Below are 12,478 nucleotides of genomic sequence, written 5' to 3'. Positions count from 1 at the left end.
AGACCCTCTGAGAACCCACTGTCCAGTACCTCCAATGATACGTCACATGACGGAACCGCCAGCCTGCTGCTGCCCAGCACAGAGAGAGAGAGAAAGAGAGAGAGAGACAGAGAGAGAGAGCGAGAGAGAGAGAGAGAGAGAGAGAGAGAGAGAGAGAGACAGAGAGAGAGAGAGAGAGAGAGAGATAGAGAGAGAGACAGAGAGAGAGACAGAGAGAGAGAGAGAGAGAGAGAGAGAGAGAGAGAGAGAGAGAGAGACAAGAGAGAGAGACAGAGAGAGAGAGAGAGAGAGAGAGAGAGAGAGAGAGAGAGAGAGGGAGACAGAGAGAGAGAAGAGAGAGACAGAGAGAGAGAGAGAAAGAGCGAGAGAGACATTGTGTTCACCCACCAGGTGAAATCAGTCCTTTTGTTTTCACACCTCCCTCCCTCCCTCCCTCCCTCCTTCCTTCCTTCCTTCCTGTCCGTCTCGTGTTCCTTAACCCACAACGTCCAACTTCCTCTCCTCGCCTCCATGTCTCCTCATCTCCTCGCCTCCTCTCCTCATCTCCTCGCCTCCTCTCCTCATCTCTCGCCTCCACGTCTCCTCATCTCCTTGCCTCCTCTCCTCGCCTCCTCGCCCCGCCTGCAGGACACGTCCTCTCTTCTCGTCTGAACTGAAAAGAAGTCCTGTGTCTTTTCTCTAAATGAAGATCTCCACCGCCTCTGACCTCCTCCATGGCATCCAGGCCTCTGAAGGGGTTCAGCGGGCGCCTCTGTGTGACCTCTGTGACCTCTGTGACCTTGTCTAAAGAAGAGAGAAAAGAAACAGTACACAATGAATCATTAGTTTGGATGCTTGAGTTGCAAAAAAAAACGGTGTAAAATCGCCCCGGTTACAGTTCTACTGTGGCTGACTAAAGGTTAAAAGTAATGAAGCGTTCTGGTTAGCTGAGCTCAGTCAATAGGACCAAGCCTTCCTAACCCAGCACATTCCACCAGTCACACGGTGACCTCTGTCCCGCTTTGTGATTGGCGGTTAAAAACACCAAGCACAGTAAATCAATGAGTGGCAGAATGCATCCGGACTGAATGTGAGCTGGCCGGGTTTTTTTTACACGTGTACATGACTGAATGTGAGCTGGCCAGGGGGTTGTACTAGGGCTGGCCTAAAAATTTAATCTCAGATTTTTTTTTTTCAGATTTTTTCAGATAAGCTTTGTTTTTATTTGACACAAAAGAATTATCAAACAAAAGATGAATTTCCCTATTGGGATTGAAGTGCAAACCTAACTTTCACCAATCTTCACTTAAAAATATATATATAAAAGGTTACTCTTGATCAAACAAAGATGGTCCCTATTGGGATTAATAGTGCAATAACTTGCTTTTTCACCAAACTTCACTTAAAACAAATAAAAGGTGCCTCTCGATCATCAAACAAGAATGAATTTCCCTATTGGATTAATAAAGTGCAATCTAACTTCACCAAACATCACTTTTCTTTATTTAATTTTTTTTAATCGATTTTCATTTAAAAAAAACTCGTCCTAAAATCATGAATTCGAATTAATCGATTAATCGCCCCCAGCCCTAGGTTGTACATGTATGTGTTTGTGTCTTGTCATCTTGCTGCGAATGTGTATACTGAGATGGTCCGTGTAGCTCAACGGGTAGAGCAAGACACTAACACTGCCAGGGTTAGGGGTTCCATTCCCACTAGACCAACTCATAATTGATTATATGAGTCTGTGTTCACATTGGACATATTATTATGTGCTCAAAAGCATAGAGAACATAGAGAATCTAAAGTACACAAGGAGCAATGAGCGATACCACTGATTACTGTTGCTACCTCAGCTAACGTTACTTAAATTACATACAGTACATTACTACTGATTACTAGGGATGCTCGATATTGGCTTTTTTACCGATACCGATATTCCGATATTGTCCAACTCTTAATTTCGATACCGATACCGATACCGATATCAACCGATACCGATATATGCAGGGTTTCCCCCAAAAAAACGGAATAATTTCAGGTAATTAATAATTTCACTGGATGCATTCAAAAGGCTTTCTAAATGTAAGCATTATCTGTGCAAAATATGATAATTAAAAAAGTTAAAATTAACATTACATATCTCTTGTTGTTGAATTAAACCAACATGCATACTTTTGACAATAAATAAAATAAGAATTGGTTCTTACTTGCTTGCCTGGGTAAATAAAGGTTAAATAAATGTAAAAAAAAAAGAAAAAGAAAATGTGTTTTTTTTTTTTTTTTTTTATATACCGATATTTTCCGATATCACATTTTACTGCCGATATCGGCCGATAATATCGGTCGGCCGATAATATCGGACCATCCCTACTGATTACTGTTGCTACCTCAGCTAACGTTACTTAAGTTACATATATTACCACTGTTTACTGTTGCTACCTCAGCTAACGTTACATAATTACTGTTGCTAACTCAGCTAACGTTATAAAAGTTATACATTACTACTGATTACTGTTGATACCTCAGCTAATGTTATATAAGTTACATACATTACTACTGAATACTGTTGCTACTTCAGCTAACGTTACATAAGTTACATACATTACTACTGATTACTGTTGCTACCTCAGCTAACGTTACATAAGTTACATACATTACTGTTACTACCTCAGCTAACGTTACATAAGTTACATACATTTCCGTTGCTACCTCAGCTAACGTTATATAAGTTACATACATTACTACTGAATACTGTTGCTACTACTGTTCAGCGACTTCGGGTTATTGAGAAGCGCTATATAAATTAAATGAATTATTATTATTATCACTTCAGCTAACGTTACATAAGTTACATACATTACTACTGATTACTGTTGCTACCTCAGCTAACATTACATAAATTACATACATTACTGATTAATGTTGATGATACCTCAGCTAACGTTATATAAGTTACATACATTACTACTAAATACTGTTGCTACCTCAGCTAACATTACATAAGTTACATACATTTTACTACTGATTACTGTTGCTACCTCAGCTAACATTACATAAGTTACATACATTACTGTTGCTACCTCAGCTAACGTTACATAAGTTACATACATTACTGTTGCTACCTCAGCTAACGTTACATAAGTTACATACATTACTGTTGCTACCTCAGCTAACGTTTGCATAAGTTACATACATTACTGTTGCTTACCTCAGCTAACGTTGCATAAGTTAGATACATTACTACCATTAGCATTGATAGCTTACGCTGGCTATTATCGATTTTCAACATCGACAGCTGTCGATTTCTCCTCCCATACCTCTGATTTGTAATCCCTCCCTCGGTTGATTTAATTGGTCTGTCGACCAGAGGTGACTAAAGTCAAGAGTCTCGGAAAAATCGTAGCGTCAGAAACGCAAGACGTGTCGTTTGGAGGAGACGCCTGTCGCAACAAAACCACTGGAGACCAGATAAGAAAGGAGCAGGCGAGTTGAAAAAGACGTCCAATGAGATCACCGCCTCAGGCACTTTGAGTAGAAGCATCTACCAAATTGTGTGTGTGTGTGTGTGTGTGTGTGTGTGTGTGTGCGTGTGTGTGTGTGTGTGTGTGTGTTTGTGAGTGTTACCAGGATCAGCAGGGGGGGGTTCTCTGGGCCTGGCCCCCTCTCCAGCTGCAGGCTCAGGGTTCCAGGACTGGACTGGACGAGAAGCGACGGGGAGGCAGTGTCTGGTCGTCCGACAGACTCTTACCTGCAGGACAACATGAGGACAACCGTCAGTATCTAACAGACCCGTGTGTGTGTGTGTGTGTGTGTGTGTGTGTGTGTGTGTGTGTGTGTGTGTGTGTGTGTGTGTGTGTGTGTGTGTGTGTGTGTGTGTGTGTGTGTGTGTGTGTGTGTGTGTGTGTGTGTGTGTGCGCGTGTGCATGTGTGCATGTGTGTGGTGTGAGTGTGTGTGTGTGTGTGTGTGTGTGTGCGTGTGTGTGCGTGTGTGTGTGTGTGTGTGTGTGTGTGTGTGTGTGTATGTGTGCATGTGTGTGTGTGTGTGTGTTGGACCCCATGACGCTGAAGAGCTGTCAGGGTTTAGAATCAGTCGCCATGACAGCCGGAACCAGATCTCCTACCTCGGCTCTTGCCGGGGTCCCTGGCGGTGCTGATGGCCGGTGTGGAGGAGGCGGGTCTCAGGGGGGCGGGGTCGGTGGTGCGGGCGGGCCGCTGGTCTCGGTGCAGCCGCTGGAGGAGAACCTGGATCACAGCGTCCTTCTCCAGGATCTGGGCGTAGAGAGCGCGGATCTGGCCGCAGCAAAACAGACACTTAGCACCGCTTACATACATGCCCCTCATGTTACACTGCTGGCCAGCATGACTTACTACTAGGGATGTCAGATATTATCGGCCTACCAATATTATCGGCCGATATTGGCATTAAAATGTAATGTCGTAAATTTATTTAACCTTTATTTACCCAGGCAAGCAAGTAAGAAACAAATTCTTATTTAATTTATTGTCAAAAGTATGCATAACGTTGTGTTAATTCCACGACAAGAGATATGTAATGTTAATTACCTGAAATTATTCCGTTTTTGGAGGGAGGAAACCCCTGCATAGGTATATCAGTATCGGTTGATATCGGTATCGGAAATTAAGAGTTGGACAATATCGGTATATCGGATAAATCGGTAAAAAAGCCAATATCGAACATCCCTACTTACTATCATAGTGTCTTTATACCTGTATCACTGTACATATTAATACTACCAGTATGACTTACTACCATAGTGTATTTATACATGTATCACTGTACATACTAATACTACCAGTATGACTTACTACCATAGTGTATTTATACATGTATCACTGTACATATTAATTGACTTACTACCATAGTGTCTTTATAGCTGTATCACTGTACATATTAATACTACCAGTATGACTTACTACCATACTGTCTTTATATACATGTATCACTGTACATATAATACTACCAGTATGACTTACTATACCATAGTGTCTTTATACCTGTATCACTGTACATATTAATACTACCAGTATGACTTACTATACCATAGTGTCTTTATACCTGTATCACTGTACATATTAATACTACCAGTATGACTTACTATACCATAGTGTCTTTATACCTGTATCACTGTACATATTAATACTACCAGTATGACTTACTATACCATAGTGTCTTTATACCTGTATCACTGTACATATTAATACTACCAGTATGACTTACTATACCATAGTGTCTTTATACCTGTATCACTGTACATATTAATACTACAACTCTGTACATACATCTGATTAGCACTATTACTCAGTAGTACTAATGTATATATTTTATACCCAGTTTAATCACCTGTACATTGTATATTACTATTGTACTTTACTGCTACATTGTCACTCTGGTTGGATGCCAAACTTATTTTTGTTGTACTGTACTTGTGCTGCATGATGACAATACCTTTTAATTAGGGATGTCCGATATTATCGGCCTACCGATATATCGGCCGATATTGGCATTAAAATGTAATATCGGAAATTATCGGTATCGGTTAAAAATATATATATATATATATGTTTTACATTTATTTAACTTTATTTACCCAGGCAAGCAAGTAAGAACAAATTCTTATTTTATTTATTGTGAAAAGTATGCATAATGTTGTGTTTTTTGAGGGGGGGGGGTGGGGGGGGCCCGCATATATCGGTATCGGTTGATATCGGAATCGGAAATGAAGAGTTGGACAATATCGGTATATCGGATATCGGTAAAAAAGCCAATATCGAACATCCCTACTTTTAATCTAATCTACTCTACTCTAATCGAATCTACTCTAATATAATATAATGTAGTCTAATGTAATGTAATCTAATGTAATGTAATCTAATGTAACCCTGGGGTTCTGGTTCTGGTTCTCGTACCTGTTCTCCATCTCCTGGTTCCTGTAGTCCACAGCAGGCAGGTCATCACTGAAGCTGTTGTTGGACGAGTGACAAGGAGAGTGAGTGATGATGGTGTCTCTCTACCAGAGAGAGAGAGAGAGAGAGAGAGAGAGAGAGAGAGAGAGAGAGAGAGAGAGAGAGAGAGAGAGAGAGAGATTGAGAGAGATTGAGAGAGAGGAGAGAGAGAGAGAGAGAGAGAGAGAGAGAGAGGAGAGAGAGAAGAGAGAGGAGAGAGAGAGAGAGAGAGAGGACATTATGGTCAGATGATCGAGGATTTTGGTGTCCCTATGAAGAGGAAGAGAGAGAGAGGACACTTTGTCTCTTCTCACATGTTTAGAAATAATTATTATACAATGGCATGCAAATTTCTTGATTCTGATTGGCTGAAACGGTCAAGTTAGACGTGGTTAATTCTCATAACACAGGCTCGTGATCCCAGAACCCGCCCACAACCCAAATTACAATCACTCCGCCAGTGCGAGTTTTTAGGAAAAACCAAGATGGCGGACAATAATCTTTACGAATGGATGTGTTGATAGCGTCATAACGTCTCATTCAAAAACGATTCTGTCACGTGGAATGTGTTAGTTTCTTACACAATGTTGGATTATGTAATTGGTGGGTCATGAGTCATTGTGAAACAAAATATAAATCGCGAGAAGTCTGTTGTTAGATGCCATTCGTAAAAAGGACGGTCATTTCACTGTTAATAAAAATGTCAAGCAATCAATCAATCAATCCAATAACACACGCTCACTTCAGTGTTAGACGGCATGCTTTGAAAGAGCTCGGAGGTGCATGCCATCTAAGAATGAAGTGAGCGTGTGTTATTGGAATGATTGATTGAACATTTTATTAATGTCCGCCTTGTTTCAAACTGGTTATGCTTAGGCCCTCTTTCAAAGTCGGTTATGCTTAGAGTTTGGAATCAGGGCTGGTGGTCTATCGCCCTGCTCTAAAGATAAACTCATTTTCAATCAATCAATCAATCAATTCAATAACACACGCTCACCTAAAACAGCGCACCTCCCAGCTGCTTCTATAGAAAGTAGGTTAAAATATTTTTTTTTACTTCTCTTTTATTTTTTTTTACCTACTTTCTATAGAAGCATCTAAGAATGAAGTGAGCGTGTGTTATTGGAATGATTGATTGATTAAGCATAACCAGTTCGAAACAAGGCGGACATTAATAAAAATGTCAACCAATCAATCAATCAATCAAAGCAATAACACACGCTCACTTCATTTTTGCCTTGAAACAAGCGCACCTCAGAGCTGCTTCCACACGGAGGCAACTTCTCTTTTTTTTTTTACTACTTTTTCTGCGGATGGTTTTGTCAATAAATCTTCAATTAATGTGTTTATTGTATAGCAATATGGTTGGATGAATTCGGCCATTGTATAAAAGCATTACATCACGCGACAGAGTGTGTTATAGAAATTAGATCACGCCTATGGGGGTCTAACGACCCTCAGCTGCGCCTCGGGCCTAACAACCACCCATAGGCGTGATCTAATTTCTATAACACACTCTGTCTCGTGATGTAATGCTTAATTATACTATTATTATTCATATCATTTTGAGTATATAATTACTATAAGATTACGTTATTATTAGGGCGGCTACGTGGCGCAGTGGGCAAGGTGCTCGCAACGAATGCTGGAGACTAGGCTCGAACAGGATGCCTCCTGTTCGAGCCCCGCTCTCCACATTGCTTTCAGTTTAGCTGGTCGTCCACAGTAATACACATTGGCCGTATTACGGGGAGGGAAACTGAAGGGTGGGGATCGGGCATTGTGGACAGCGACTCCTACAGGTCGGTTGGTGCGCCTGCGCAGTAGAATCAAAAAGCGACGGGGGCGGGGCCCCTCCAAAGCCCAGACCCCCGACGCTGAAAGATCGAGCCGCGCAGGTGAAAAGACGGCTGTTACCTCGAGTATCGGAGGGGACTCGTGCTATGTATGACTTAGTCCACATTGCAGCCGGCTTGTGGGAGGCAAGAAACAACGTTCGAAGACAGGGGAGGGTTGAATTGGACGATATGAAAATTGGGATGGGAGAAAATAGAAAATGGGAGAAAAAGTGGATAAAAAAAAAAGATTACGTTATTATTATTATTGTTGTATATTGTATATTTATAATTATGTTTTTATCATGTATTTATTATGTTTTATCATGTATTTATTATGTTTTTATCATGTATTTATCATATATTTATTATGTTTTTATCATTATTATGTTTGTATGCTCAACGTCATTGTAAATGAGGGCTTAACCCAGTTGAAATAAAGATTGAATGATTGAATGACTGAATGACTGAATGAATGATTGAATGACTGAATGACCTCAGGCCGAGGGGTGTGACTTAGCATGGGATCGGGGCATAGTGCAAGTTCGGGGCTTAGCGTGGGTTCGGGGGTGGGGCTTAGCATGGGTTCGGGGCAAAGACGAGCCTAACCAGGCCAGGCTTAGCGTGGGTATGGGGGTGGGGGTGGGGCTTCGTGTGGGTACGGGGGCTGGGCTTAGCGTGGGTTCAGGGGCGGGGCTTAGTGTGGGTTCAGGGCGGAGACGAGCCTCAACAGGCCGCGGGCGGGGCTTCGTGTGGGTTCGGGGGTGGGGCTTAGAGTGGGTTCAGGGCGGAGCCGAGCCTCACCAGGTCGAGGGGCAGGGCTTCGTGTGGGTTTGGGGGGCGGGGCTTAGAGTGGGTTCAGGGCGGGGCCTCACCTCTGAGTGGCGGCTGTAGCAGCAACATCCATAGCAAACTGTCTCATGGTCGTCTCCTCAAGGTACTTCTGCTCCCAGCGAACCATGTCGGCCTCCATGGCCAAGATCCTCTCCTCACGCTCGCCAAGACGCTCCTGGAGGGAGCAGGAGTACACACCAGGAGGCTGGGACTGTCTCTGTGAGGAGAGAGGAGAGGAGAGGAGAGGAGAGGAGAGGAGAGGAGAGGAGAGGAGAGGAGAGGAGAGGAGAGGAGAGGAGAGGAGATGATAGGAGGAGAGGAGAGGAGGAGAGAGGAGAGGAGAGGAGGAGAGGAGAGGAGAGAGGAGAGGAGAGAAGGAGAGGAGAGGAGAGGAGGAGAGGAGATGGGAGAGGAGGGGAGAGGAGAGGAGAGAGGATGATAGGAGCAGAGGAGAGGAGAGGAGAAGAGAGAAGAGAGGATGATAGGAGGAGAGGAGGAGAGGAGAGGAGGAGAGGAGAGGAGAGGAGGAGAGGAGAGAAGGAGAGGATAGGAGGAGAGGAGAGGAGGGGAGAGGAGAGGAGAGGAGAGGAGGAGATGGGAGAGGAGGGGAGAGGAGAGAGGATGATAGGAGCAGAGTAGATGAGAGGAGAGAAGGAGAGGAGGAGAGGAGGAGAGAGGAGAGGAGAAGAGGATAGGAGGAGAGGAGAGAGGACAGGAGAAGAGGAGAGGAGGAGATGAGATAGGAGGACAGGAGAGGAGGAGAGAGGAGGAGAGGAGAGAGGAGAGGAGATGAGAGGAGAAAGGAGGAGGAGAAAAGGAGAAGAGAGGAGATGTTTAGTAACATAAAATGGCTGCATTATTTATATATCTCTTCTATCCAAAGCGCTTTACAATTTGTTCCTCACATTTTACCCATTCACTCACACATTCACACCGAGGAGAGGAGAGGAGAGGAGGAGAGAGGAGAGGAGAGGAGAGAGGAGAGGAGAGGAGAGGAGAGGAGAGGAGAGGAGAGGAGAGGAGAGGAGAGGAGAGGAGGAGGAGAGGAGAGGAGAGGAGAGGAGAGGAGAGGAGAGGAGAGGAGAGGAGAGGAGAGGAGAGGAGGGGAGGGGAGAGGAGAGGAGAGGAGAGGAGAGGAGAGGAGGATATGAGAGAGGAGGAGAAGAGAGGAGAGAGGAGGAGAGGAAAAGAGGAGAGAGGGGAGGAGGAGAGGAGAGAGGAGGATATGAGAGGAAAAAGGAGGAGAGGAGGAGAAGAGATGTTTAGTAGCATAAAATGGCTGCATTTATATATCTCTTTTATCCAAAGCGCTTTACAATTTGTTCCTCACATTTTACCCATTCACTCACACATTCACACACTTGTGTCTTGCTCAAGGACACTACGACATGCTGCCCGGGAGGCGTGGGAATCGAACCGGGAACCTCCGGATTACCAGATGACTGCTCATAGCTGATATGATAGCTGATCATATTCAGCTATCATATCATATCCCATATTGTTGGAGTATTACTGAGGAAGGTCTACCTGCTGTGCCCTCAGGCTCTTCAGCTCTTGCTCCAGACGTGTCCTCAGCCTCATCTCCAGACTCTCTCTCTTCTCGCAGGTGGTCTGTAGTTGTGCCAAGGCGCTCTGCAGCCTCTCCACCTTCTCCACATATGCCCTCTTCCTCCGTAGCTCCTCCTCCAGCTGCCGGCCACGCCCCCGTGCCGCCTCCAGCGCCTCCTCCAGCTGCTCCGCCCGCAGGCCCTGCTCCTCCGCTGTGGACCGCAGCCGCTGGAGCTCCCTGTCAGCGCGCTCCTTCTCGAAGTTCTGCTCCTCGTCTGGAGGTGGAGAGGAGAGGAGAGAGGAGAGGAGAGGAGAGGAGAGGAGAGAGGAGAGAGGAGAGAGGAGAGGGGAGGAGAGGAGAGAGGAGAGGGGGAGAGAGGAGAGAGGAGAGGAGAGAGGAGAGGAGAGGAGAGGAGAGAGGAGAGGAGAGAGGAGAGGAGAGGAGAGAGGAGAGGAGAGGAGAGGAGAGAGGAGAGAGGAGAGGAGAGGAGAGAGGAGAGAGGAGAGAGGAGAGGGAGGAGAGAGGAGAGAGGAGAGGAGAGGGGAGAGGGGAGAGGAGAGGGGAGGGGAGAGGAGAGGAGAGGAGAGGAGAGGAGAGGAGAGGAGAGAGGAGAGGAGAGGAGAGAGGAGAGGAGAGGAGAGGAGAGGAGAGGAGAGGAGAGAGGAGAGGGGAGAGAGGAGAGGAGAGAGGAGAGGAGAGAGGAGAGGAGAGAGGAGAGGAGAGGAGAGAGGAGAGAGGAGGGGAAGAGAGGAGAGGGGAGAGAGGAGAGAGGAGAGGAGAGGAGAGAGGAGAGAGGAGAGAGGAGAGAGGAGAGAGGAGAGGAGATGAGAGAGGAGAGGAGAGAGGAGAGGAGAGAGGAAAGGAGAGAGGAGAGGAGAGGAGAGGAGAGGAGAGGAGAGAGGAGAGGAGAGGAGAGGAGAGAGAGGAGAGGAGAGGAGAGAGAGGAGAGAGGAGAGGAGAGGAGAGGAGAGAGGAGAGGGGAAGAGAGGGGAAGAGAGGAGAGGAGAGGAGAGGAGAGGAGAGAGGAGAGGAGAGAGGAGAGAGGAGAGAGGAGAGGAGAGGAGAGGAGAGAGGAGAGGGGAAGAGAGGGGAAGAGAGGAGAGGAGAGGAGAGGAGAGGAGAGGAGAGGAGAGGAGAGGAGAGGAGAGAGGAGATGAGAGGAGAGGAGAGGAGAGAGGAGAGGAGAGGAGAGAGGAGAGGGGAAGAGAGGAGAGGAGAGGAGAGGAGAGGAGAGGGGCGAGGAGAGGAGAGGGGAGAGAGGAGAGGAGAGAGGAGAGGAGAGAGGAGAGAGGAGAGGAGAGAGGAGATGAGAGGAGAGAGGAGAGGGGAGAGAGGAGATGAGAGGAGAGGAGAGGAGAGAGGAGAGGAGAGGAGAGAGGAGAGGGGAAGAGAGGAGAGGGGCGAGGAGAGGGGAAGAGAGGAGAGGAGAGGGGAGAGGAGATGGGAAGAGAGGAGAGGAGAGGGGAGAGGAGATGAGCGGAAAGAGGAGAGGAGAGAGGGGAAGAGAGGAGAGGAGAGGGGAGAGGAGAGGAGATGAGCGGAGAGAGGAGAGGAGAGAGGAGAGGGGAAGAGAGGAGAGGAGAGGGGCGAGGAGAGGGGAAGAGAGGAGAGGAGAGGGGCGAGGAGAGGGGAAGAGAGGAGAGGAGAGGGGAGAGGAGATGAGCGGAGAGAGGAGAGGAGAGAGGGGAAGAGAGGAGAGGAGAGGGGAAGAGGAGAGGAGATGAGCGGAGAGAGGAGGAGAGGAGAGGAGAGGAGAAGAGAGGAGAGGAGAGGAGAGAGGAGAGGAGAGGAGAGAGGAGAGGGGAAGAGAGGAGAGGAGAGAGGAGAGGGGCAGAGAGGAGAGGAGAGGAGAGGGGAGAGGAGAGGAGAGAGGAGAGGAGAGGAGAGGAGAGGAGAGGAGAGGAGAGGAGAGGAGAGGAGAGGAGAGGAGAGGAGAGGAGAGGAGAGGAGAGGAGAGGAGAGAGGAGAGGAGAGAGGGGAAGAGAGGAGAGAGGAGAGGAGATGAGAGGAGAGGAGAGAGGAGCGGGGAAGAGAGGAGAGGAGAGAGGAGAGGAAAGGAGAGGAGAGGAGAGAGGAGAGGAGAGAGGAGAGAGGAGAGAGGAGAGAGGAGAGGGGAAGAGAGGAGAGAGGGGAAGAGAGGAGAGGAGAGGGGAGAGGAGAGGAGATGAGCGGAGAGAGGAGAGGAGAGAGGAGAGGAGAGGAGAGAGGAGAGGAGAGAGGAGAGGGGAAGAGAGGAGAGAGGAGAGGAGATGAGAGGAGAGGAGAGAGGAGCGGGGAAGAGAGGAGAGGAGATGAGAGGAGAGAGGAGAGGAGA

The 12,478-nt window shown here is 46.7% G+C and overlaps 1 protein-coding gene across 1 annotated transcript in view; it reads right to left on the bottom strand.

Annotated features, from left to right (window-relative positions):
- Positions 1 to 470: 470 nt before the first annotated feature.
- LOC311226295 (angiomotin-like 2a) overlaps positions 471 to 12,478 on the bottom strand; it is a 28,152-nt gene continuing 16,144 nt past the window's right edge. The window contains exons 6-11 of the mRNA XM_084311701.1: positions 10,143 to 10,438; positions 8,657 to 8,832; positions 5,911 to 5,964; positions 4,104 to 4,273; positions 3,607 to 3,730; positions 471 to 783 (exon numbers count right to left, since the gene is read on the bottom strand). Coding sequence (XP_084167827.1) covers positions 3,660 to 3,730; positions 4,104 to 4,273; positions 5,911 to 5,964; positions 8,657 to 8,832; positions 10,143 to 10,438 — 767 coding nt within the window. The 3' untranslated portion in view covers positions 471 to 783; positions 3,607 to 3,659. The remainder of the gene's footprint in view (positions 784 to 3,606; positions 3,731 to 4,103; positions 4,274 to 5,910; positions 5,965 to 8,656; positions 8,833 to 10,142; positions 10,439 to 12,478) is intronic.

Source organism: Notolepis coatsorum (genome assembly GCF_963971535.1).
Source record: "Notolepis coatsorum genome assembly, chromosome: 4".
NCBI classification, from domain to species: domain Eukaryota; kingdom Metazoa; phylum Chordata; class Actinopteri; order Aulopiformes; family Paralepididae; genus Notolepis; species Notolepis coatsorum.
The sequence above is the reverse complement of the archived record's forward strand: the minus strand, read 5'-3'. Positions and strand labels throughout refer to the sequence as shown.